This window comes from Microcebus murinus, chromosome 17 (genome assembly GCF_040939455.1).
Source record: "Microcebus murinus isolate Inina chromosome 17, M.murinus_Inina_mat1.0, whole genome shotgun sequence".
NCBI classification, from domain to species: Eukaryota; Metazoa; Chordata; class Mammalia; order Primates; family Cheirogaleidae; genus Microcebus; species Microcebus murinus.
In genome coordinates this window covers 396,803-423,698 of record NC_134120.1, presented here as the reverse complement: position 1 = coordinate 423,698, position 26,896 = coordinate 396,803, and the positions used below count along the sequence as shown (strand labels likewise).

The 26,896-nt window shown below is 51.9% G+C and overlaps 2 protein-coding genes across 4 annotated transcripts in view; one reads left to right on the top strand and one right to left on the bottom strand.

Moving 5' to 3' along the window:
* Positions 1–2,226: 2,226 nt before the first annotated feature.
* Positions 2,227–12,072, bottom strand: LOC142861612 (uncharacterized). Its single transcript, XM_075993755.1, has 2 exons — positions 11,669–12,072; positions 2,227–2,605 (listed from the first exon to the last, which is right to left on the bottom strand). Exons 1-2 carry the CDS (start codon positions 11,988–11,990, stop codon positions 2,304–2,306), a joined length of 624 nt encoding a protein of 207 aa, XP_075849870.1. The 5' UTR covers positions 11,991–12,072; the 3' UTR covers positions 2,227–2,303.
* Positions 12,073–12,187: 115 nt separating this feature from the next.
* The window catches only part of CTDP1 (CTD phosphatase subunit 1), a 53,128-nt gene continuing 38,419 nt past the window's right edge, over positions 12,188–26,896 (top strand). The window contains exons 1-5 of one of the 3 annotated variants that reach the window (XM_075993783.1): positions 12,188–12,821; positions 17,914–17,997; positions 18,699–18,792; positions 19,556–19,684; positions 26,087–26,237. In XM_075993783.1, the coding sequence (XP_075849898.1) occupies positions 12,508–12,821; positions 17,914–17,997; positions 18,699–18,792; positions 19,556–19,684; positions 26,087–26,237 (772 nt within the window). In that variant the 5' untranslated portion in view covers positions 12,188–12,507. The remainder of the gene's footprint in view (positions 12,822–17,913; positions 17,998–18,698; positions 18,793–19,555; positions 19,685–26,086; positions 26,238–26,896) is intronic. The other 2 variants (XM_012788909.3, XM_012788908.3) reach the window with 2 other exon arrangements.

The following is a 26,896-nucleotide window of genomic DNA, read 5'->3' as shown; positions in this document are numbered from 1 at the left end:
GCCTTGGCCTTCCAGAGTGCTGAGATTATAGGCCTGAGCCACCTCGCCCAGCTAAAATACTTAGTATTAAATGTCATGAAAGATGTGTAACATTCGTTCACTGAACACTACAAAGGATCACTGAGTTTTTGTTGTTGTTGTTGTTGTTTTTAGACAGAGTTTCACTCTGTTGCCCAGGCTAGAGTGCCATGGTGTCAGCCTAGCTCACAGCAACCTCAAACTCCTGGGCTCAAGCAATCCTGCTACCTCAACCTCCTGAGTAGCTGGGACTACAGGCACGTGCCACTATGCCTGGTTAATTTTTTCTATATATTTTTAGTTGGCCAATTAATTTCTTTCTATTTTTACTAGAGATGGGGTCTCACTCTTGCTCAGGCTGGTTTCAAACTCCTGACCTTGAGTGATCCTCCCAACTGGGCCTCCCAGAGTGCTAGGATTACAGGGGTATGCCTGGCCCATCACTGAGTTTTCATCACTGAAAACTACAAACATTATAGAAGACCTGAATAAATGGGGAGACATTCTGTTCTCACAGAGTGAAAGGTTCGATGTTGTTTGCATGTCAAGTCTCCACAAATCGCCGTAGATTCGATGCACCGTCAAAGTATCAGCGTGTTTTTGTGGAAATTGACAAATAACTATTTATTGATATGAACCTGAAAAGGATCCAGAATATCCAAAACAATTTTGAAAAAGAGGAAGGAAGTCTGGGAACTCGCACTTCTGAACCTCAGGCTTGCTATAAAGCCACGGTGATCGCGCTCATCTAGCATCAGCATAAGGACAGACATAAAGATCAATGAAGCAGAGCCTGAAATTCCAGGACGTTCACCATCTACGTCGTAAAATCTAACACAGAGTAACGTGTTCAGGAGTCACTGGGGAGAGATTTCTTTCTATCAGGGGCTCTCTCGAGCCTGCCATGGGTTCCCGGGTCTGCCGCCTGCCGTGGCTCTGGCCACCCCATGCTCCGAATCACGCGGAGACCCTCGCCCGGGACCTGCTTTTCGCGCACCCTCTCCAGTGGCTGCAGCGAAACTTGGCAGTGATGAGACGAGAAGCAAATTAGCAGGTAATTTGTGCCTAAATTGCCAGTGAAATTTGTATGGGAAGATTACTTCCTCTAACACATTTAAAATTGTGCATTATGAAAATTTTCAAGCAGACGTGAAAATGCTGACATTCCTATTGCCCCATCCAACCGTTATCAGCTTAGAACCATCCAGCTGTAGACGTACCTGAAACCCCTAACCCTGATTATTTTGAAATGAATCCCATGTGTCATAATACTTAATCTGTAAATGTTTCAGTACGTATCTCCAAGTAATAAGGATTCTTCTGAAACCAACATTCAAATAAATCATCACTGATGCCCTATAGGATTTTTATTTTTAGTTTATTTATTTATTTTATTTATTTATTTTTTAGACAGAGTTTCCCTCTGTTGCCCAGGCTAGAGTGCCATGGCGTCAGCCTAGCTCACAGCAACCTCAAACTCCTGGGCTCAAGCGATCCTCCTGCCTCAGCCTCCCGAGTAGCTGGGACTACAGGCATGTGCCACCAGGCCCGGCTAATTTTTTCTGTATATTTTTAGTCGGCCAATTAATTTCTTTCTATTTTTAGTAGAGACGGGGGTGTCGCTCTTATTCAGACTGGTCTCAAACTCCTGAGCTCAAACGATCCTCCTGCCTCGGCCTCCCAGAGTGTGAGGATTACAGGTGTGAGCCACGGTGCCCAGCTTAGGATTTTTAAAGCTAAACAGAAGAGAGCCTGCCACAGGTGCATGGACAATCTGCAGTCGGCCTATGAAGCCCAGAGATCTCTTTTTAAAGCCTTTTTTAGACCAGTCTGATGATGTAAAGTCAAATGAGCCCTACACTCATCTTTCCAAAATATATACTTTTTCCAGATGCAAAGAATACATTATAATACACAATAGTCAATAGGCTGTTGCTGTTGTTGTGCCAGAATAAGCATGTTAGGAAAAGTAAATACTTTAGAGCTCACTAAAGCATTCACTCCCCTGGAATGTACTGAGTATACCTTTGGTGACAACTACGGCACTGGAAAAGCTGAAAGGTGCCCAGAAACCCTCAGGCTGGCAGGAATGCTCACTATCTGCCTCTGCATCTGAGAAAGGGAATTATTAAATGAAAGCTTGGCTTGGAAATGTGAGCCAGATCCACTCCAAAATATGTTTTATTTTCTCAACACCTGTCTCACAATAACAATAGAAAATTAAAACCAAGCGAATGGGAAGCCTCAAATAGCAAACTCCTCCACGCCTTCTCTCTCTGGCACAATTAACGTTCCAGGGGAAGACGCCAAGACGCAGCAGAATCCTTCCAAGGCCATGGGCTGTCCCGAGAACGGCGGTCACAGCACCCTGCGCCCCTGGCGCTCTGGTCCTGAGGCCCACCCTGCTCAGCCACGCCTCTGCTCAGGAGCGGCAGGCTCCGCCTTCCACGCAAACCGGCCCGTGGGGCGCCCGCGGCCGTCATGGCGACAGGGGTGCAGATGTTGTCTTCGTGCCCAGAGCACATGCGCCCTGGCATTTCCCAGTTGTCGCTCTTTCGGAGATCCACACGGCGTGCTCTGCTGCCTCCTTTAAAATACAGAAACAAACAAGAAGGCAGCGTGTTCCGCGTAGCCAAAACACAGTGCGTTTGTTTTCATGGCTCTTCTCAAAGAGCCATCCCGCTGGAAGTGAAGCGCCCCACGGCTGGCCCGCGGGAGTGGTAAAAAGCGTCAGGGAACAGCCGATTAAGCCGCAATGGCCCTGGCACTCACGCCGTGCAGAACGGAGCTGCCTGGTGCGTGTGTCACTCGCACAGCGCGGTGGTTCTGGAGTTAATCTGCCGTGCAGCAGCGTCTCCACACACGTGCTCTGCACCCAGACGCTGGATCTCACGGGTGACCCGCCCGCCCGCCGACTTTAGTCTCTCCTGCCAGGAGGTCTCTCTCGGACATGTCATCAGGCCCTCCCACCCCGGACGGACGTCCTCTGTGCCACCCTGTCCCGCCCACACTCCCCAAAGTAAAGGGACTGTGAACTTGTGCACCCCGAGGGTTGGCGCTGTCTCAAAGACCACCCCAAAAGAAGAGGAGGAGGAGGAAGAGGAGGAGGAGGAGGTTCGTTGTCCCCTTTGGTCTGTCCGATCCGGTTCAAAACATATGGAGAAGAAAACTCAAAGGGAATTTCCACTTCAGGCGAGAGGCCAGCCTAGATGTCCGGAAGGCCTCAGGCTGCAGAACGGTTAGACCCTGCCTGGGACGCGGCACACGTTCAAGGCCCCCAAACCAACCCAGAAGACGGAAATGCAGTAATAAAATATACAAGGTGGGGTTGCCCCGAGAGAACTGGCCAGTAGCAAATGCCACCAGGCTCCCAGGGACTAACGTCGCCCACGTGTGCGGTCATAGTAAGGAGCGCCAGACACAGGCGGACACGCGGTTCCGTGGAGAGTCGGCGCAGACGCCATCAGCACAGCCACCCCGGCTCTTTTCGTCACTAGGTGCTTGGAGTGTCTTGTTCCATCCTTTCCCTTTTAATCCATTTGTGTCTTTGGATCTAAAGTGAGTCTCTTAGGCCGGGCTCGGTGGCTCACGCCTGTAACCCTAGCTCTCTGGGAGGCCGAGGTGGGTGGATCACTCGAGGTCAGGTGTTCAAAACCAGCCTGACCAAGAACAAGACCCCATTTCTACTATAAATAGAAAGAAATTTGCTGGACAACTGAACCTATATAGGAAAATATATTAGCCAGGCATGGTGGCGCATGCCTGTAGTCCCAGCTACTTGGGAGGCTGAGGCAGGAGGATCCCTTGAGCCCAGGAGTTTGAGGTTGCTGTGAGCTAGACTGACGCCATGGCACTCCAGTCCAGGCAACTGAGTGAGACTCTGTCTCAAAAAAAAAAAAAAAAAAAAGACACATCGCCCGACTTTACGACGGGCAACAGGTGTGAGTGGGCATTTCTTGAGAGGATAGATATAAATGACCAGTGAGCACACGGCAAGACGTCCGATGTCATTACAGGTCACGGAAATAGCGTTAGAGGTCAGGCGAACCGCAACGAGGAACAACTACGCACACCCACTAGGACGCTGCCACGGCTCGACTGTGCCCCCCCAGTCCACGGGCTGGAGACCTGACCCCCAAGGCTGCCCTGTTGAGAGGCGGGGCCTTCAGGAGGTGAGGGGTCCCGGGCTCGCCCTCAGGGCTAGGTTGATGCTGTGGCCGAGGCAGTGATGAGCTCCTGAGGAAGGAGGGTCATCAGTCCCCGGGCACTTTCTCTCTCACCCGGCCGCCTTCCTCCACGGGGCGGCCCAGCAGGGCGGCCTCACCACACGGAGCCCCTTGACCTGGGACTTTCGGCCTCCGGAACCATGACCCAAATGGATTCCTTTCTTTCTTTTTTTTTTTTTTCAGACAGGGTCTTACTCTGTCCCCCAGGCTACAGTGCCGTGGCGTCGGCCTAGCTCACAGCAACCTCAAACTCCTGGGCTCAAGCGATCCTCCTGCCTCAGCCTCCCGAGTAGCTGGTACTTGACGTGGGCTGCAGATACTCACCTGTGCCCGCCAAAGACTGCAGGCGAGTGCGGAGCCCCTGCCCCCGTGCCAGGCCCTCCCCTGTGAAAGGGCCTCCATGACAAGGGCCCGTGGCAGCCTCCTCATGGCAGGGCCTCCGTGACAAGGGCCCGTGGCAGCCTCCCCGTGGCAGCCTCCTCGTGGCAGGGCCCTCGTGGCAGGGCCCTCATGGCAGGGCCCCTGTGGCAGCCTCCCCGTGGCAGGCCGGCCCGACACTGGGGCCCCACAGCTCCGCAGCAGACCTGAGAGGCGCCCCAGCACAGCAGTCTGAAGCCGAAGCTGGGCCCCTGACCTCCCGAGGGAGGCAGCTCCCTGAGTGGCAGAATCGTTGCCTTGGCCGGGCCCGGTAGCTCACGCCTGTAGTCCCAGCACCCTGGGAGTCCGAGGCAGGAGGATTCCTTGAGCTCAGGAGTTCAAGACTAACCTGAGCAACAGTGAGACCCCGTCTCTATTAAAAAAAAAAAAGAAAAGAAAGAGAAAAGAATTGTCCCCTTATGTGCTGGTTGCAGGGACAGAGGAACAGAGGCCCCGTCCTTGCTCCTCTGATCTGACCCCCCCCCCCGGCCCTTCAAGTGGCTGCCAAGACCAAGGAAGCGCAGGCCCCTGTGAAATGCACCCTGACCTTTGCCCTCCTCCCCTGGTGCCGTGCAGGCAGGTCCTACACCCGCCGCTGGGACTCAGTCCAAGCCAGCACTCCAGCCTGTCCTAGCCGGACTGGTCTGGTGCACACCGACTCCTCCCTGCCCAGTCCTCTTGTAAAAAGAGCAAAAATAACATATCAAACAAAACATCAAATATATTCTGTATTACATGTGTTATCAATCATTTATTCAGATAAACAGTATTTGTTGGAAAAGCTGTTCCATTTTGTTTCGACGGCCCTTGGCATGTGGCCCCTTAATTACCTGAGAATGCAAAGGTTCCTCTCCCAGTTTTGGCCTCATGGCACGTTAGTGACCCTTGTCTGCTAGTCAAAAGGTGCAGTGGAGTCTGGAGGTAACATTCCCCAGCAAGGAAAAGTGACAATACGCTCCTTCGGTGTTTGAGCAAAAACCACTCTAGAGAAAGGAGGTGAGACTAGATTTCAGGGTAGAGCTGGCTGCATTACAGCCTGCTTATCTGTGGTCTCCAAATCCACGGTTCTAAGCGTGGAAAGTATTTCCTTCTAGCGTGGCAGCATCTCATCATGATAAACACGGAAAGTTTTGTGTAATTCACTTGGTGGCAAACACGACTCGAGCTGACATGCGGCTATCTGTGGTCTTCCCGTTCCACTTGCATTTTGCTACAGAAATCCTGATGCATTTGGTGACGGTACCGTGCCAGGCCCCAGATGGTCTATGCACACGTTACTCTCCTAAAATCTGGAAAGTTCTGAAATACATCTGTTTCAACGAATCTTGGATAAGAGGTTGCAGCTTATGCCATCTGAGAAAAGAAAAAGAGCTCAGAGCGGTGGGAGCTCGGTGAGGGATGCAGGCCCAGAGACACGGGAACGCGGGCCTTCAGCCATGCCCCACACCCATGCCCAGGGGCAGCTGTTTACAGTCCTCCGTGCCCAGCTGGCTGCCTCACCCACTAATTATCATCATGTTCTTAGAACTTGTGATGCAAAGACCAATGTAGAGCCAATCGATAGCCTATGACATTTTAATCCAAATTCTTGGTAAATAACTCAGGACCTGCCTCCTCTTTTCCTTTAAAAATCTGATTGGGCAGGCACAGTGGATCACGCCTGTATTCCCAGCACTCTGGGAGGCCAAGGCGGGAGGATCGCTCAAGGTCAGGAGTTCCAGACCAGCCTGAGCAAGAACGAGACCCCCTATCCCTACTAAAAATAGAAAGAAATTAATTGGCCAACTAAAAAATATATAGAAAAAATTAGCCGGGCATGGTGGCATGTACCTGTAGTCTCAGCTACTCAGGAGGCTGAGGCAGGAGGATCGCGTGAGCCCAGGAGTTTGAGGTTGCTGTGAGCTGGGCTGAAGGCTGATGCTATGGCACTCTAGCCTGGGCAACAGAGTGAGACTATGTCTCAAAAAAAAAAAAAAAAAAAAAGTCCGCTTGTAACTGCTGGTGATCAGACTGTATGTTCTAGGCAGCTTTAATCTGTGCTCCTGAGTTGCATCCTCAAGCTTGGCCCAAATAATCTCTCATTTTAATTTTGCCTCAGCTTCTTCCTTTTAGTCCAACACTATTTTTCCTTACTATGTTCTCACTTTCTGCAAAATAGTGTCCAGTGAAGAATGACGTGATTCATAATGTGGAAAGGAGAGCTTTCTTATGAAGGGTTGAAGCCTGCAGGCTGGGAATCCTAGCTTTAGGCAGAATACCTGAGAGCAAGCACTTTGAGGGTGAGGGAGGGACAGGAATTTGTGCTGAGTGGGGTGGCCAAATAGACATGCAAGTACTTTAAAAGCTGTGGGAGGAGTCGGGAGTATTTATAAAAGGAGAAACATGCACATGTGCACTTGAGCTTCATGGGTCCCATGTTGAAAAAATGGAGGCCTCAGCATGATCCGAGAGGAAGTTCTTGGCCCTTCGATGTCAAAAGGTGAGGCAGAGGACCCGAAAACCGTCTGTGGCACATCCTCTGTAGACCAGCCAGACCCACTCTGTGGTCACTGGTCTGTCAGGAAAGAGTGCTGGCCAGAGTGCAGAAACTGCAAGGGGAGCGGCATTCGTGATTGGTTGAAGTCAGCAGGGGGGCGGTTTTTCCAAGGATGGGCTCTGGTTGGACCCCCAGGAACCCTGACAGGGTTACCGAGGGAGGGGTGTAAGGAGGCGTGTCCAGCCTCCCACAGGCCATGGCTGGAAACTCAGTGTTAAAGTTTCTCTGCTGTCCCCTTGGCCAAGAGAGGGTCTGTTCAGTCAGTTGGGGGGCTTAGGATTTTATTTTATTTCTCAGTAATTAACTGAGGTCTAGGAAGCTGTTGTCTTTCTTTCCAATAAGGTAAAATTTTGTTTCAACTTGTCTGGTTGGATCTGAGGGCGATCTGGCTGCGACATCTGTCACCCCACTGATCGCCAGGGTTGATTCGGCTGATCTGGCTGGTGAGGCCGGCGTCCCCTTCCTCCCTCACCGCTCCATGTGCGTCCCTCCCGAAGGTGCGCGCTAGGTCCAGGAGGACGACCTTCCCCGCCAAAGGAGGACCATCTTCCGTCGAGGGTATACGAGTAGCTGTGCTCCCCTGCTAGAACCTCCAAACAAGCTCTCAACTTGCCTGGTATTTGTTTTTGTTTTTTTTTTCTATTTCATGATACTAGTAACATAGTTGATTTTTTATTTAATTTTGTTGTTGTTGTTGTTAGAGATAAGGTCTTTCGGCCGGGCGCAGTGGCTCACTCCTGGAATCCTAGCACTCTGGGAGGCCGAGGCAAGCAGATTGCTCGAGGTCAGGACTTTGAAACCAGCCTGAGCAAGACCCCGTCTCTACTATAAATAGAAAGAAATTAATTGGCCAACTAATATATAAAGAAAAAATTAGCTGGGCATGGTGGCGCATGCCTGTAGTCCCAGCTCCTCGGGAGGCTGAGGCAGAAGGATTGATTGAGCCCGGGGGTTTGAGGTTGCTGTGAGCTAGGCTAATGCCACGGCACTCACTCTGGCCTGGGCAACAAAGCAAGACTGTCTCAAAAAAAAAAAAAAATAGATAAGGTCTTTCTCTGTTGCTCTGTTGTCCAGGCTGTAGTGCAGTGGCACCATCATAGCTCACTGCAACCTCGAATACCTGGGCTCAAAGGATCCTTCTCACCTCAGCCTCCCAAACAGCTGGGACTACAGGCATGCGCCACCATACCCAGCTAATTTTAAAACGTTGTTTTTGAGACAGAGTCTTGCTCTGTTGCCCAGGCTAGAGTGCCCATGGCATCAATCAGCCTAGTTCACAGCAACCTCAAATTCTTGGGCTCAAGCAATCCTCCTACCTCAGCCTCCTGAGTAGCTGAGACTACAGGTGCATGCCACCACACCCGGCTAATTTTTTCTATTTTTAGTAAAGATAGGTCTTGCTCTTGCTCAGGCTCATCTCAAACTCCTGAGCTAAGCAATGCTCCCACCTCAGCCTCCCAGAGTGGTAAAATTACAGGCATGAGCCACCACACCCAGCCATTTTTAAATTCTTTTGTAGAGATGGTGTCTCACTGTATTGCCCAGGCTGGTCTGGAATTCCTGGCCTCAAGCAATCCTCCCACGTCAGCCTCCCAAAATGTTGGGATTTCAGGTGTGAGCCACCATGGCCAGAATGATTTTAATGAAAGGTGGCATACCAATTGAAGATAATTAAGATTCACATGCTATAGATCATCCCTATTTGAACTGATTTCAAGACGATATGGCATCTATTCAGGTTAAAGTCATAATCATCTATGGCTAGCTGTACCTATCTACATCCGCCTATCAATTCCATCAATGAGGTATTTCAGAGTCACTAATAACAAATGGTCCTTCCCATTTTATATAAGTTCACACACTGCTTGTAGTAATGAACACCAGCCTTTGTAGAGGGCAACGTGAGCATGTGCGTCAGCGCTCTTTAAGATCAATCCACTGATGCGGGGCATGGAGACCTCTGCCCCCACTTTGTCACCCCAGCATCACCGAGGGCTTGTGCGTGGTTTGTCCTCACGGTACTTGGAGTTCATGGGAATTCCTCATCATCTGGTTGTGTTGTAAATACTGCCCTTGCCCTTAGTTTTACCTGGTTGCTGTGTTTTTAATGGATTCTGAGATACCGAAAAACAATATCACTGCTGCACGATATTCCCACAACCACCATTTTAAAAAATTCCATAAAAATTCTCTGGCCAGCACCACGTTGCCCTTGTAGTCAGGGGGGCAGGGGCTGCAGAAAGCAGACAGGTGTAACTGAACCAAACTGGGTCTGTTTTGCCCATGTGCAACAGAAAGCTGAACACTAAAGCATCAGTTTTTGCAGCAACAAAGGTGTATTATCAGGTGGCCAAAACAAGGACACAGGAGTGGGACTCAAATGTCTTCCCAAGCTAAGGATTGGGGCAGGTTTTATAGTCAGAGGGTCATGAGGCATAATCCAACTGGTCCTGCCATGGGGTGATGCCAGAGCTCGGTCTAATTGGATCCTGGACCTCGCCAGGCAGTGTCCACTTCTTTGGTCCCTGAGCCAGTCCCCACTCTTCAGTTTGAGTACTTGGGTCCCACTGGTGGTTGCACACTTGGTTCATCTGGGCATGCTCAAGTTAGGTGACCATTAATCTGGGGGTCCTTGGCAATTGAAAAACTCACAATTTTGTTACATAAAAGTTGTGGTCTGATGCTGGGACACAGGGACAGACAAAACCTTGTTGCTACAGAAAAATGTTCTTGTAATAGCAAAAAGGTGATAATGGCTGAAAGATATTACTCATTCTGCTGCTGTTATAATTAAGAATTAACATAGTTTCCAAAATGCTTACTATCATGAGAAAAGCTATCATATAATGCCAAGTGTGTGAGAAAGCAGCAAATACAGGACAATCTCAATTGCATAGAAAATTTATATATGTCAGGACAGAAATACACAGAACAAAGAGAACAGTACCACTGTTATTGGGGGAAAAAACTCCAACTCTGCAATAATTTAAGAGATTTATTCTGAACCAATGAGTGACCATGCCGCAGGGGTACACAATTTCAAGAGTTCCTGAGAAAGCATGCCCAAGGCTGTTTGGATACAATTTGGTTTTATGCATTTCAGGAAGATAGGAATTGCAGACAAAATCATAAATCGATACATAGAAGGCCACCTTGGTTTAGCCAGAAAAAGTGTGCAGGAGGGGCTTACAGGTTATAGGTGGGTTCAGGAATTCTTTGATGGGTAACTGGTTAAAGAAGTAAACCTTTCAGACACTGTAATAGATATAAAGCAAAAATAAACCTGTTGCAAAGTTAAAAAAAAAGTAAAGCTTTGTCTAAAGGCTCCTATTCAGTAGAATCTTTTAAGTCTGCTAATCACACAGACAAGTCACAATATACAGACTCAGATCTGATAAGCAAATTAATGGCCTGCAGGTGTGACCTAACCTTTGCCCTGCAGGCCTTAGGTCCTGTTTGTAATTTAATGCTGTATTTCCAGAGTCTGTTTTGTCAGCCTAGTGATTTTTTTGTTTGTTTTGAGACAGTGCAGTGGAGTCATCACAAGTCACTGCAACCTCAAACCGTTGGGCTCAAGCAATTCTGCCTTGACCTCTCAGAGTGCTGGGATTACAGGCGTGAGCCAGTTGTAGTGTCCAACCTCCCTTCCTTTCCTGGCTGGGAACTCAGTTATAAGGTTTTTCTGGCCAGTAAGGACACCGTTCAGTTGTGGTGAGGGCCTTACAATATTATTTTTGGTACACACCGCTCACTACGATTAGGAAAGAAAAACTGCAGCCTGTGCTACAGGACAAACTTTATGAGGCCCAGGCAACATCTGGGACTTCAGTCAGGCCCCCACAGAGCCAGCCAGCCGGCTACTGTTAAAGCTGGCCTGCCCTTACCTTCCGGTTTGTCAATGGAAAAAACCCAAACTCTGTAAAAACATTTTAAAGAAATTTACTCTGAGCCAAACTTCAGGACCATGACCCGGGGTCACGCCCGAAAAGCCTTGAGCAAGTGGACTCGCTGTGGTTGGGTTACAGTTTGGTTTTATACATTTCAGGGAGACAGGGGTTACAGGGAAAGTCATTAATCAATTCGTGGGACATCTCAAAGGGTTATACATGGGTTTAAAGATTCTTTGGCTTGTAATTGGCTAAAGACTTGAAACCCTGTCTAGAGGCTTGCAATGTTTTAACTTAAGAGCTGCTTATCAGAGATAAGCCACTATGTATTTGTTGTGTAAATCGAGGACCTGCAGGTGTTTCTTGCATAGCCTTAGGCCTGTTAATGGGTTACAAAGGATGTCCCAAGAAGGGAGGGGGCATGATAAGACCTGTCTGACCTCCTCCCTCCAGGCAGGCAATTTAGTTCTAGGATATCCCTTCGGCCACGAGGGGTTCCATTCAGTCAGCCCGTGGGAGGAGGGGTGAGACTTAAAATTTTATTTTAGTTCACAGGTTCCTGCCAACAGCCAACGCTACTTTACCGTAAACCCTCACCAACGGCTCAGAAACCGCCTCCGCAGTGCCTGTAACGTAAGCGTCCCCCGGCAGCCGCGCCCGGGACCTCTGCGTCTCCGGCCGCGCGAGCTCGGGCTGCGCGACCTCACACCGGCTCCTGCGCCCGAGACCACCGGGCGGAGGCCGCGCTCTTCCTTCCACGACACACACGGAGGGCGCCCGCGAGTCCCGGAAACTCTGCCGCAGGAATCGGGGGACGAGCCCGCCCCCGCTCGGCTGCAGCAGCCCGCGTCGAAGCACCGGCGTTACGAGAAAGAGAAGCCGCCAAGACCGCGGCGCGCACGGCATGCCGGGACCCGTAGTCTCACGACGCTGCGAGAACCGGCGCGCCCCGGGAGTGGAGGACAGGGTTCGCGCACGGCAAGCCGGGACCCGTAGTCTCGCGACGTCGCGACTCGCGGTGCGCGCCGGGAGAAAACAGAGTTCGCGCTGCATGCCGGGACTCGTATTACGCGGTCGAGCCGAGCGCGTGACGGGGCGGGGGGGGGGCCCCAATGTCCGGCCGGCGCGGCGGTCCGGAGAGACGGCCGCAGTGACGCGCTCCCGCGTGCGGCCCACAGGCTCGGTCCCAGGACGCTTCCGGGCCCGTAGCTGGCGCGGCGCGCCGGGCTCCGCGTGGGCGCCTTGTTTACTCGCGGCCCTGAGCGTGCGTACGCACGCACGCGGCACACGCGGGCCGCCGTGACGTCAGCGCGCTCCAGGAAGCCGGCGCGGGCCGACGGCGGGTGAAGCCGGTGCCGGAGCGGAGCCGCCGCACCCCGGGCCCCGCCGCGCCCTGAGCTCTGCCGCCCGCCCTGCGTTCGCGATGGAGGCGCCGGCCGCGGGCCGCGTTCCTGCCGAGGGCGCGCCGTCGGCGGCCGTGGCCGAGGTGCGCTGCCCGGGCCCCGCGCCGCTGCGCTTGCTCGAGTGGCGGGTGGCGGCAGGCGCGACCGTGCGGATCGGCTCCGTGCTGGCTGTGTGCGAGGCCGCCGCCTCCGCGCAGCCCTCCGGGCCCGCTCCGTCCCGCGCCGCCTCTGGTAGCTGCGTGCGCTCCGCGCGGGCCGAGCGCAGGCTCCGGTCGGAACGCGCCGGCGTGGTGCGGGAGCTGTGTGCGCAGCCGGGCCAGGTGGTGGCCCCCGGGTGAGTGCGCCTCGCCGGGAGGTGGACGGTTCCGGGACTAGGGAGCAGGAGGGTGGCGGGTGTCGGGTCTGAGGGAGGAGGCGGGATCCTGGGCCGGGGACAAGGGTTCTGGGTCCTGGGCCGCGGAGGGGGACGGGTCTTGAGAGAGGGGAGTATTGTGCTGGGAGAGTCCTGCGCGGGCTTGGGTTGGAGAGAGGCGCAGGCCTGAGGATCCAGGGCGGGAAAGTGCCTCCGGGTTGCAGTGCTACAGCTTCTTCGGGGTGGGCAGGGGTGCCCGAAGGGGCTGCGCTCCGTGAGAACGTCGGAAAGAGGACCCAGACACTTCTCCACAGGTGGACGGTCGCCAGCTGTGATTTTGCTGAGGGGCATTTTGAATTGAAAGGAAAACTTCCTTAGCGATCTGGAGTTACTCTTTCTGGGAAAGCAATTGCATTCATTCCTTTCCTTCTGCAGTAGGCGGTCCCCCTCTCCTTTAAGATTCCACTTTTACAAGTTAAGAAAACTCAAGGGTGGCTGTGAGTGCAGGTCTAATTAGGCAAGCTCCAGACTTGTTATTGAAATATAAACTGCTGGGTGTGTGCTTGTTTTTACGTTCTGTAAACTTTGTGAAGCGCAGTTGTAAAACTTGGTGTAGTTCTGCCTCGTGACTGAGGAAGGAGCAGAACTCAGGTCCTGCAGCCAGTGCAGTGACCCTTTGCCTGGCCACAGTGGGCATCTTCGAGGGCTGTCGGAACTTCTGTTCCAGTCTCATAAGGGGATATGTTTCTTTTCGTGAAATGGGTGAGCACGTAAGTGTCCGGTTGATGTCTGAATTTACCAGTGTTGTGCTCTGAGGTTAGGTTGACATGTGGGTACACGTGGCTGAGGTTGTTTCGATTGTAAGGAACAGAAACTCCAGAGAAAGTGTGCCTGCATGCTGTGGGTTGGGTGTGAGAGCTTCCCTCGGGAAGGGACATCACGGTTTCTATGGGCCAACACTCACCCTCCTCTGCATGGCCACTGTGCCCTTTCCCTTTGGCTTGCACCAGCCTGCCTTCGCTGAGCGTCTAAGTGCCTGGTTCCACAGCAGCAAGGACTAGGACAGGGTCATCTTTTCATTGCAGCCCCTCAGTGCCCTGACTCCACGTACCAGATACAGAGGTGGCCCCAGCACATCATTTGGAGATATGGAGCCTGGGTCCTGGCCTTTGACATGGGCGCCCACTCCTGCCCACTGAACGCTGGTGGGTGTGCCCGGGAGGGTTCAGGCCACACCTTCAAAAGGAGCTGTCTGCCTGGCTTCCTTAGAAGGACGGGACTGTGGCTCTGTGGGCACTGTGGTTGGACCTCAGAAGAGTTACCCTACCTTTCTTGGGCCCTAATTAGTGCTTTGTAAGCCCACGGACTGTGGAGGTGAGTCCCAATGCTGGTGTGTTCGCCGGGTGGAAAACCACAGAATAGAAGAGCTCTTCTGGTTTTTCATTCTGCTCCTCTGATTATACAAAAAGAGCCACTGAAGACCAGACAGGTATGTAACTTGGTTATACAGCTAGTTAGTACAGACACTCCATGTTCAAATAAGTTAATGTAGTGAATCCAGCCAACCCAGTACATTGGTTAATCAGCCAGATAGTTAGTTTGATGACAAGTTCCCAACAGTGTGTACCTTACTTTTTTTTTTGAGGTCTCGAGGTGTTTTACAGCAGTGGTTTATCATCATAGGGCTCTTTGAGAAACGGATGTGTTATAGTTTCTCCTCTAAGGAAGCATCTAGGTGGCACCAAAGGTATTCCCGTAATTCAAGAGACTCACTGATTCCCGTGCCACTAATCCATGGATAGCAGTTGAGTCCCTGCTTTAGAGAAAGCCACACCAATATGACATTGAATTTAAAATGCGTCCTCCATTTCCACATGTCCCTGTGCGTGTGTGTACAGGGCGTTTGTGGGCGTTCCATGGCGTGTTGTGGTAATGTGAAGGTAGCGTTTCCAGGGATATTCCTGCGGGCCCTGCACGTGGGGATGAGGAGGAGCGGTTGGCAGAAGCATTGGTTCAAGCCCTGTTTGTGTTTCCTTTGGCAGTTCTCGTCATGTGTTAGGACTCAGTTTGTGACTTTCAGTTGCCTTAGCCTGGTGGATTCCACAGGTGTGTGTGTGTGCAGTTGGGATTCGGAGCTGCTCACTGTTCTGCGCTGTGGGGAGTTGGTCTGAGTGGACTGTGCTGCCCTTGGGGCTGCCGTCTGAAGCCCATGAATGCTGGCCTCCCCCACAATGCCGGCTGACCTTTGTGACACGGTTTGAAAGACAGTTGACTAGTGAGTTTCTGCGGCCCTGTGGGGGCTCTGCTGGCCTCTGTCCATAGAGGCCCGCAGGTAGAGATTGCCCTAATTTTCATTTTACAGCCCATCAATATTGGGTTTCTCTAAAATGTGAGTTTCAGCTGAGTCAGTCTTTGCTGACAATTTACAGTTGACCCTAAACAACACAGTTTGAACTTCAGGGGTTCACACAGATTTGTTTCAACAAACATAGTCTGTTCTGCACATCCGTGGGGTATTTGTGGGCTGCAAAACCTGTGTACATCGAGGGCCCACGTTTTGTGTCTCTGGGTTCTGCAGGGCCCATTGTGGGACTCGGGGATGGGTGAATTTCGACATCTGCAGGGGTCCTGGAACCAGTCCCCTGTGGATGCCAAGGGATGGCTGCGACTGTCTCTGGAAGTCTTCCCAAGGCAGGCTGTGTGTGTCTGTGAGGACAGGAGTACTGCCTTGATTCCAGCCTGGTGCCGGAAGGTGCTCGTCACGAGAGTCCGTCCTTGTCTCTGTGACACTCCAGACGTTGCCTGGCGAAGAGCCGTTTCTGTCCCTCTAAGGAGCCCAGGCCATAGTACTTGCGTTTAAACAGGGTTTCCTGTGGTTTTCTTTCTCCTCTGATCATCAGAGTGGCAGTTCCAATAGCAGCTCCAGGGTTCTAGCCGCTGGCTGCAGACCAGCAGGGCTGGACAGGGAGCTGCTCCGCGGGCAGCCTTCAGCTCTTCCTGAGCAAATCCTGCGGTCACACTCGAGTCTGTTTTACAGTTGATTTGTCTTGACAGCCTGCAGAGGTCTGCTTGAAGTGACAAGTTCCTGAGATCGTTATATGGGAGAACAAGGGTTCAGTTGACGTTTGCTTCAAATGTTTGTGGACTGTTGTGTGTGGCGCCCCTTTTAGAGTGTTTAAATGACATGGCATTTGTACGGACAAGTGTGAAGTGAAATCACAGCCACTTTTGAGCAGAATCTGGCCCTACCCTCAGCTAATCTGGGTGAACGGGGCAGGGGTCCGTTTGTGGTCCTGTCCTGAGAAGAACCCCCCCACCCCGTGCCGATGGCCCCGACCAAGGCTCTTGTCAGGGAGCAGCATCCACCCTCCTGGCAAGTCAGAAAGGCAGGTGTCCAAAGTGGAGTTCTCAGAGGGCTGCCTGACGAGTAAGCAGTAACCCAGCCAGCCAGGAGAGAACGTTGTGAGTTCTGGGCTCGGGTGAAGCCCTGGGGTGGTGGACCATGTATGTGGTCTTGGTACCTCCGGGTTTTATTGAGCTTCTACTTTCCCTGGTTCCTGACTTGTCGTGGGTCCTTTGGGAAAGTCTTGGGCACGCAGCCCTTGGATTTTCCGGGGGATGTTGTCCAGGACGGTGTCGGTGGCTTGTGGACTCCAGGGAGGACCGGCAGTGTCTGGCAGAGGCTGGATGGTTTTACCTGCCCTCTGGGTGTTGTGTGCTCACTTCTGGTCCAGAACGGCTTTGTGTCTGAGGCTTTCCTGCACACTGTTACCCCTCGTCCTGATCTTTTCACAGGGCTTGTAAAAAATGCTTGTTTTTAAGGAATGAAACAGTAACTTTGAAGAAAGATCATTAAACTTATTAAACTGGGGCTTTTGAAGACCAGACAGGAGAGCCCTGTTAGGAAGTGTCGGGAAGCCAGTCCCCTCTCTGCACCCCACAGCATTTCGCTGCGGTTCCTCCCACCCCTGCACATGCCCGTCCTGTTTGCTCCCGGGAAGAGCCCTCCACTCCCTGCCAGGACCAGGGTGCCTGCTGCAGACACGGCCCCCACACACCCTCCTGCGGCGACAGGAGCACCCCCAGCCCAACGTGCCCCGAGTTGAGGGAACCAGACTGGGAGCTGCGCTGTCTACACCCGGCCTTGCCCTTCCTGCGGGATGGGCCCACAGCCTGGCCTCCCCAACCCTCATCCCCTCTCCGGCTTTGGGCACCTGCTCTACCCTGGGGGAGCCACGTCCTGGGGTGGCAGAGTGGTCCCTGAGAGTGTAGGGTGGGGGTGGGGGTGTGTTCAGAGCCGAGCACCCAGGAAGGAAGCAGCTGCTGCCATGTGTGCTGAGGGCAGGGCTGCAGGTGGCTGGGTCCTGCAGGCGCCCTGGCCTCGGAGCCCATGGATGGGCAGGCCGGGGCCAGTGTCCCCAGGGCGCCGCATGCAGGGTCTCTGCTGGGCCGGCACAGCCTCGGCCTGGGGCACTGACCGACCGGCCCGCAGGAGCCAGGGCACTCTGGATCCGGGCTCCTTCCAAGGCTGCTGCCGGCTGACCAGTGTCCAGACGTGCGAAGAAAATAGTTTCTATTTACGTCAGAGATAGGAATATCGTATTAGTTCTGTCAGAAAAACACAGGTGAATCAGAACCGTTCTCTGTGCTTGGAATAATATATGGGATGTAATTCATTGCTTTTTGGTATTATACCAATGTGTTCCTTACTGCGTTTAATTAACACAGTTTTGGTTTTTATAAATTCTCTGTCACAAATGTAAGAGGATCATATCAGTATTTAATGTATTTTGAGGCGATTTTTATGTTGTCCCGAAGCCTCCCCCCCCCCTTGGGCGTGCTGAGTGTTTCCGCTGTTCTGTGGTGTGCACGGCGGAGGGTGGAAGACCCATAGGTGAAAAGTTCCTTCATTTTGTAAGCGAAGAAGTGCACCCTGGAAGGGCAACCTGACCTGTGTGAAGTTAAGCCAGGTCACTGTAGACACGGTACAGATTTCTTATTATTCAGGTGCTCTTTCTAGCACAGCATGATAAACCAAGCAGTTTGAAAATGCATTTCCTTTTGTGTTTTGTAGCACTGTTCTGGTGCGGTTAGAAGGATGCAGCCACCCGGTTGTCATGAAAGGCCTGTGTGCGGAGTGTGGGCAGGACCTGACCCAGTAAGTACCTGCAGAGGGGCTCCGGGTGGGCGCTCTGCTCTCGGATGCCAGATACAGCCTCCCTCCCTCCCTCCCTCCCTCCCTCCCTCCCTCCCTCCCTTCCTCCCTCCCGTGCCAGCTCACGCTCTGCGTTCAGCGCTTTCGCTCCCCAGTTTCTGGGGCCACCTGGTCACGCCAGTGCTCTCTGCAGCGTGCTGCAGACGTGTGTGGTCGAGGTTGTCTTCTCACCCGGCCATGGAGACAAGGGCCATGTGATGCCTGGAGACTGCGCACGTCAGAGGCCCCTCCTCACCGCACTCCCCCGCCCCATCTCACAGTCTCTCCTCTCCACACTGGGGCGAGGTGACCTCCAACGCCAAGTGCTCCTTCTCATTTCTCAGCTTGGCACTGTGAGTCGTTGCTGGGTCTTTTCCCCTGTTCTCGTGTTTGAGGGCTTCTGTTTCCGCGTGACTTTCACAGCGTGTTCCACAGCGAACTCTCAGTGTGTGAGTGCTGCAGCTCCGACTCTGACCAGGAGATCAGGTTTTCATCCGCTTTCCTGTCTTTAGATAGCAGAGGACATTGCCACAGTTGCTGATAGAACACAGTGTGTTAGTGCATGTATGTCAGTACATGTGAATTGAGACAGAAGCTGAAGCCTCGTCACGTACAGTTAAATGTGATTTTTGTGGAGCGAGTAACTCCGACCCTGCGTCCCCCAGGTTGCAGAGCGAGAACGGGAAGCAGCACGTCCCTGTGTCCACGGCGACAGTGTCGATGGTGCACAGCGTGCCGGAGCTGATGGTGAGCTCCGAGGTGAGTCACGTGCCTGAGCGCACTGTGTGTGCACTGGGGCTAAGGGGATGAGCGGATCTGCAGCCGGCGTCAGGCGGGTGCCGTGTGGCGCGCCGCGTCCCTGGGATGTGGGGCTGCCCTTGCTCCCGCTTTCTCATCTGCACAAACGGGTCTGCCTTTGCCGGTCACTCTCGAGGCTCCCTTGGCACGGCCAGTGCCGATGTGCACGCCTGGGTTGGTCTGGGTCCCTTTGAGCCAGGGAGGGATGTGAGAGGTGGCCGCACGCAGGGCTCGGGGTGATTGTGCCACCAAGGGCATCGTGGGGAGGGAAGCGCGGACCGGCGGGGACTGGCGGGGCATGAGGTAGATGGCCCTGTGCAGGCTCCAGGCTGCCCTCTGCTGGAGGGGCGGGGAGGGACCCAGGTGGCGGTAGTGGTGCTGCTGCAGGGGAGCCGGAGAGCCGGGGTGGGAGGTGGGGTGGCGTGGTGGACATAGTGGGGTGGAGGGAGCAGGCCTGCGTCCGTGTGCTGAGGGTACCAGTGCACAGGTTGAAGATGAGACTTGGGTTATCTTTGAAGGTCGGCTTCTTGTCTGCGTACTTCGAGAGCCGTGTGGGCCACTGCTGGTCCAAGGCTTCCTGGCACCTCGCGCAGTCCTCGGTCGGGTTCCCAGGAAGGGCAGGAGGCAGACACCCTCCCGCCACCGGGCATTTCTTGACAAAATTGTATTTTATTTTGGATCCAAATACACTGCCATTTTTCTTTTTTTTTTTTTTAAACTCTAGCAAGCTGAAAAACTAGCAAAGGAAGACCAGCAACGACTGCATCGAAACAGAAAACTAGTGCTCATGGTTGATCTGGACCAGACCTTGATTCACACGACAGAGCAGCACTGTCAGCAGATGTCGAACAAAGTAAGTACCATGAGCACTGTCACGGGAAACCGGGGATCCCATCGTCTCGATTCAAAAGCACCTTATCTTGTGTTTCTGTCCTATGGGTAAGCCTGGGCTTTGGAAGGAGACCAGTCACAGATGTGAGCTCTTTGCCTGTTCCTGGGCTGCTGTAGAACATGTGCAGTCTCAGGGCAAACCACCGCTTCTGGTGTAGGTGCCGCACACGCGTCCCTGTGTGTGCGGGAGCCGCTGTGTGCAGACCCACACTCGCCGCCCTGTGAGGACGCAGAGTCCGCGGGGGGCGGCCTTGCTGTGGAAGGTGTGCAGACTTCAGGTGCTGCTGTGTCCTGGGATCCTCAGGACAGGTGGCCGCCTGGGTCTGTCCTCACAGGAACCAGGTGGAGACGAAGGCTGCAGTCGCTGAGCTGGAATTCCAGTCAGGGAGGCCTGCGGGTCAGGGCGGAGCCCGCCTAGGCGTACGCAGACCTGGCCCACAGTTCAGCTCATCCCCAGGAGGGAGCAGAGAAGTTGAATTTATAGACCAGAAAACTTTAATGCCTGTTACACGTGGCTCACCCAAAGCTGTGTCAGCTTTTGCTGTCATTAGCAAAGAAGACCTCACCAACATTGAGTTAGCTTTTGTTTTTTTTTTTTTGAGGCAGGGTCTTGCTCTGTTGCCCAGGCTAGAGTGCAGTGGTGCGATCACAGCTCACTGCAGCCTCAAACTGCTGGGCTCAAACGATCCTCCTGCCTTGGCCTCCCAAAGTGCTAGGATTACAGGTGTGAGCCTCCACTCCTGGCGGAGTTAGTATTTTTTAAAAGTGTTTGCTATTAAACAGATAATGTGTATGTAGACTCTTAGTTTAGACCAGGGGTCCTCAAACTTTTTAAACAGGAGGCCAGTTCACTGTCCCTCAGACTGTTGAGGGCCGTTGGAAAGTGCGGAGCACATTCCACACATGTGCACTGTGGGCCGGGGACAAGTCAGCTGCTAAGCAGGACAGGCAGCAGCCACAAAAACACCCAGTGGGCCGGATAAATGTCCTCGGCGGGCCGCAGTTTGAGGACGCCTGGTTTAGACCTTGGGTTTTGAAAGGCTGTCTTTTGCTGGGCACACGTGGAGGTCCTGGCACGGCCTTGCGGCTATTCTCTGGCAGGAGGCCAGGCAGATGCCGGAGGGTCCAGCACAGAGCCCAGAGGAGGTGTGGTTGTGACCTGAGGGGTTTGGGGAAAACAAGTTCATGACAACAACATATAGTAGGTTCTGCCATAGACGTCGTCTGAGGGAAGTTCCGTCATTTAAACTTGGCTAAGTGAATCAGTCAGGTGCTACAAGCACGCAGGTGGGGTTCTAGGCAGGTCCCTCAGGTGATCTTGCACTCACATGGCATTTACATTGTTCTGAGTATGGAGGTCATTTAGTAATTGTGATGTGCATGAGTTTCTTTTATCGCTAGAATTCAGTCCCGTTACTCACAACGCAGTTTATGTTTTTAGTAGTACTCGTTTTTGTATAATGTGGGAACTTGTGTAGGACTACGTCATAGGCTTTTGTGCCCAGGCTAGAGTGAGTGCCGCGGCATCAGCCTAGCTCATAGCAACCTCAAACTCCTGTGCTCAAGCAATCCTGTTGCCTTAGCCTCCCGAGTAGCTGGAACTACAGGCATGGGCCACCATGGTGGGCTAATTTTTTCTGTATGTATTAGTCGGCCGATTAATTTCTTTCTATTTATAGTAGAGATGAGGGTCTTGCTCTTGCTCAGGTTGGTTTCGAACTCCTGACCTCGAGTGATCTGCCCGCCTCGGCCTCCCAGGTGCTAGGATTACAGGCGTGAGCCACCGCGCCCGGCCCCGTCATAGGCTTTTGTGCAGCGTAAGCTGTGTGTGTGTTGCCCTGGCTGTGTCTAGTGGTTACTGTGCCTTTGAAGTTGGCCGTTTGAAGTTAGTTTTAAGAGTTTCATTGCTCTTTATTGAGCTTTGTAGATACTGCTTTTATTTGTTGTTTGTTTTACAAATCGAAGGTTTGTGGCAACCTTGCACTAAGGAAGTCTCTCGGTGCCAGTTTTCCAATGCCACATGCCGACTTCCATTCTGTGTGTCACATTTTGATAATTCTCCCAGTATTTCAAACTTACTCATTACTGTCCTTTCTGTTGTGGTGACCTGTGGTCAGTGATCTTTGACGTTACCATTATAATTTCTTTAGAGGGTGCCACAAACCACACCTATATGAGACAGCAGACTGTATATATGGAGTGTGTGCTCTGTCTGACTACTCCGCTGGCTGGCCGTTCCCACCTCTCCCCCTCTCCTCAGGCCTCCTGTCCCCTGAGACACAGCAGTATTGACATTAGGCCAATAAATGACCCTACAATGGACTTGAAGCCTGTGTTCCCCACCCTGGGTCCATGGAAAAATTGTTAATATCTTCCACGATTCTCGTAGGGGGTGCACAGCAGCAGGCGAGTGGCGGGCAAGCGAAGCTTCATGTGTATTTACGTTGTTCCCCATAGCTTGCATCGCAGCTTGAGCTCCACCTACCTCCCGCCCCCCAAGTCCATGGGAAAAGAAAATTTTTTTTTGAGACAGAGTCTCACTCTGCTGCCCGAGCTAGAGTGCCATGGCATCAGCCTAGCCCACAGCAACCTCATACTCCTGGGCTCAAGCGATCCTCCTGCCTCAGCCTCCCGAGTAGCTGGGACTACAGGCATGTGCCACCATGCTCAGCTAATTTTTTCTAGATATTTTTAGTTGACCGATTAATTTCTCTTCTGTTTTTAGTAGAGACAGGGTCTCACTCTTGCTAAGGCTAGTTTCAAACTCCTGACCTTGAGTGATCCACTCGCCTCAGCCTCCCAGAGTGTTAGGATGCAAGCGTGAGCCACCGCACCCAGACGGAAACATTTTTTTTTTTATTGTGAAGCGGTGGGGGGGGGTTGTGAGTATGGGTGCTCAGTTTCCTTGTTTGTTTTTGTTGAGACAGACTCTCACTCTGCCACCCTGGGTAGAGTGCAGTGGGGTCACTGTAACCCAGCCTCCAACTCCTGAGCTCAAGTGATTCTCCCACCTCAGCCTCCCGGAGTGCTGGGATTATAGGCATGAGCCACCTCACCCGGCCAATCCATGGAAAAATTGTCTTCCGTGAAACCAGTCCGAGGTGCCACAGAGGTTGGGACCACTGCTTAAGTGTTCAAGTAAAAGGAAGAGTCACATGCCTCTCACTTTAAATCAAAAGTTAGAAATGATTAAGCTTAGTGAGAAGGAATGCTGAAGGCCAAAATAGGCCAAAAGCTAGGCCTTTTGCGCCAAATAGTAGCTAAGTTGTAATGCAAAGGAAAAATTCTTGAAAGCAATCAAAAGTGCTCCTCCAGTAAACACACAAATATGAATAAGAAAGTGAAACAGCCTGTTGTGAAAGGGAGAAACTGAGTGGTCTGGACAGAAGATCAAACCAGCCACAGCATTCCCTTAAGCCAAAACCTAATCCAGAGCAAGGCCCCGACTCTCTTCAATTCTTCATAGGCCAAGAGAAGTGATGAACTGCAGGAGAAAAGTTTGTTGCTAGCGAGGTTGGTTCGTGAGGTTTAAGGAAAGAAGCCGTCTGCATCACATGAAAGTGCAAGGTGCAGCAGCAAGGTATCCAGAAGATCTAGCTGAGATCACTGACGAAGGTGGCTACACTGAACAACTGACTTGCAGTGTAGACGGAACAGCCTCATCGTGGAAGAAGATCCATCTAGGACTGTCACAGCTGGAGAGGAGAAGTCGATGCCTGGCTTCAGAGCTTCCAAGGCCAGGCTGACGCTCTTGTTAGGGGCTAGTGCAGCCGTGACTTTAAGTTGAAGCCAATGCTCATTCACCATTCTGAACATCCCAGGGCCCTTAGTAATTATGCTAAATCTACTCTGCCTGTGCTCTAGAAATGGGGCAGCAAACCCTGGATGACGGCTCCTCTGTTTACAGCACGGTTTGCTGCGTATTTTAAGCCCACTGTTGAGACCTGCTCAGGAACAGAGCTTCCTTTCAAATATTCCTGCTTATTGACAGTGCACCTGGTCACCCCAGAGCTCTGATGGAGATATACAAGATTAATGCTGTTCTCATGTCTGATAACACAACGCCCACTCTACTGCCCACGGATCGAGTAATTTCAGCTTTCAAGTCTTATATTTGAGAAAGACATTTCATAAGGCTAGAGCTGCCATAGACAGTGATTCCTGTGTTGGATCTGGACAAAGTAAATTGAAAACCTTCTGGAAAGGACTCACCATGCTAGGTGCTGTTAAGAAAATCCCTGGTTTATTGGTGGAGATCAAAAAATAAACATTCACAGGAGTTTGGAGGAAGTTGATTCCAGTCCTCATGGATGGCTTATAGAAGTTCAAGCCTTCAGTGGAGGAAGTCACTGCAGATGTGGTGGAAACAGCAAGAGGACTAGAATTAGGAGCGGAGCCTGAAGAAGTGACTGAACTGTCACAATCTCAGGATAAAACCTGAATGGCTGAGCAGTTGCTTCTTATGGATGAGCAGAGAAAGTGGTTTCTTGAGTTGGAATCTACTCTTGGTGAAGATGCCGTGAACACTGTTGAAATAACAACGAAGGATTTAGAATGTTCCATAAACTTGGTTAAAGCTGCAGGAGTGTTTGAGAGGACTGACTCCAATTTTGAAAGTTCTACTGTGAGTAAAATGCTCTCAAACAGCATCACGTACTACAGGGAAATCTTTCGTGAAAGGAAGAGTCTATCAATGCAGCAAACTTTACTGTCGTCTTACTTTAGGAAATTGCTGCAGCCGACCCCACCTTCAGCAAACACCACCCTGGTCGGTCAGCACCACCACCACGAAGGCAGAACCCTCCATCAGCAAAAAGATTAGTATTTGCTCGAGGCTCAGGTGACTGTTAGTATTTTTTAGCAATAATGTATTTTTAAATTAAAGCATGTACATTGTTTTCTTAGCCATAATGCACACTTAATAGACTACAGCATAGTGCAAACATACCTTACTTTTATATGCAAGGGGTAACCAAAAAATTCTTGTGACTCGTTTTATTGCAATGTCTGCTTTACTGTGGCAGTCTAGAACCGAGCAGTCTCTCAGTGTCTCTGAGGTGTGCCTGCACAGGACAGTTCAAACTAGTCGTGGTGGTTTCTCACGTGCATGATCTGGGAGGTGCCTGTGTCGGGATGTGTCTGGTGCGGTCTGAGCACCAGCAGTCCCGTCTGCATCAGCAGCACTCATTGTACCCTCAGCTCTGCATGCAGCGGGGACCCCTGCGGCCCACACCCACGTCCTGCTGCTGGACCCGTGGGAAGCGCAGATGCAGGGCTCAGGGTGCAGCTACCCCTCCGGAAGCAGGGCACCTGTCGACTTTTTTGCTGCTGAGTAAGGTGCAAGTTGTTACCAACAGTTCTCAATCTTAAATCTTAATAGAACAGCTACATCATGTGACTACTTGGAGCTAATAAAACTTTAAATGGGCCTAAGTTATCTTTTTGTAAAAGTCATTAAAAGTAAATATTTTTTACTAAGAAAATAATATGATTGAAAGGATCAAAGTTTAGCTTTCTAAGAAAGTAAACTTATCTGTACATTATCATATGTAATAAGTTGGTGGTACTAATTTCATCAGTCTGCTAAAGATAATTTGGAAAACCATTTCAGCTTTTGTGTTGTATTTTTAAATTAATAACACTGTATTCTACAAGTATCCATAAGTTAGACTAAGATATCTAGGAATGTTTGGTTTACTTTCTTCAGTAACTCAGGAAAACACTGTCGATATGTTGTGTGGGGATGTATTCTAAGCAATCTACCTGGTTCTGCTATCCGACAGATGTGTTTGAAGAAACACGTGGGTGTCATCACTTCGAGATTCTCTTTTTATTTCTTATCAGACTAATAGTGTGGACAGAAGAGCCAGGATGGAAGTGTGAGGCTCCACCAAAGCCCTCAGAGCCCTTTTAGGGAGGCCTCTGTGACTGTTATGGGTAGTTATCGGGTTCGTTATAGTTATCGTAGGTAGTTAACATTGTCACAGGTAGAGATCAGGAGTAGTTAGAATGATCAGAGGTAGTTGTAATTATCATGAGTAGTTATCACAGAGGCAGTTATCGTAGGTTTGTGTCACAGTTGCTGTGGACAAGTATGGCCATCACAGGTGGTTACTGGAGGTGGTTATTTTTTGTAGTTATCCAGGTAGCCAACAGCATCACTGGTCATCAGGATGTCCCCCTGCGGGGAGGCGGTGCCACTCGCTCTCGGCGCATGCACGGAGAGTGTCGGCGTGGATGGCGTCCTGCTGGCAGGGCGGGCACGTGCGTGTCTTTGACACCTGTGCGAGGTGCGCGGTTGCAGGTGCCGCCTGGGTGCTCACGTCCGCGGGCCGCCCTTCTGACCGTGCTGCTGTTTTTCCAGGGCATCTTCCACTTCCAGCTGGGCCGGGGCGAGCCGATGCTGCACACCCGCCTGCGCCCGCACTGCAGGGACTTCCTGGAGAAGGTCGCCAAGCTGTACGAGCTGCACGTCTTCACGTTCGGCAGCCGCCTGTACGCTCACACCATCGCAGGTCAGTCTCCACGGCTGGCGTGAGTGGGGTTTGGACTGTGAACGTTTAGTCCACGCACGGTGGGTTTTATTTCTCTCCCGTTCTCAACAGTCAGTCAGTCCTTCCTTCCTTCTTTCCTTCCTTCCTTCCTTCCTTCCCTTCCTTCCCCTTCCTTCCCCTTCCTTCCCCTTCCTTTCCCTTCCTTTCCTTTCTTTTCTTTCTTTTCGACAGAGTCTCTCTCTGTTGCCCGGGCTAGAGTGCCATGGCGTCAGCCTAGCTCACAGCAACCTCCAGCTCCTGGGCTCAAGCAATCCTCCTGTCTCAGCTTCCCAAGTAGCTGGGACTACAGGCATGCGCCACCACGCCTGGCTAATTTTTTCTATATATTTTTAGTTGGCCAGCTAATTTCTCTTCTATTTTTAGTAGAGATGGGGTCTCGCTCTTGCTCAGGCTGGTCTTGCACTCCTGAGCTCAAACGATCCACCTGCCTTGGCTTCCCAGAGTGCTGGGATTACAGGCGTGACCCACTGCGCCGGGCCAACAGTGTCTCCTTAAAAATGGAGAAAGGGGCCAGGCGCGGTGGCTCACGCCTGTAATCCTAGCACTCTGGGAGGCCGAGGCGGGCAGATTGCTTGAGGTCAGGAGTTAGAAATCAGCCTGAGCAAGAGTGAGACCCCGTC

Bases quoted from the DNA above. Each gene is read 5' to 3' on its own strand.
- LOC142861612 (XM_075993755.1), bottom strand. From the start codon at position 11,990: ATGCCGTGCGCGCCGCGGTCTTGGCGGCTTCTCTTTCTCGTAACGCCG. The intron at 2,606-11,668 runs GTAAAGTAGCGT...TGTATTTTAAAG, and splicing joins GCCGTTGGTGAGGGTTTACG to GAGGCAGCAGAGCACGCCGT.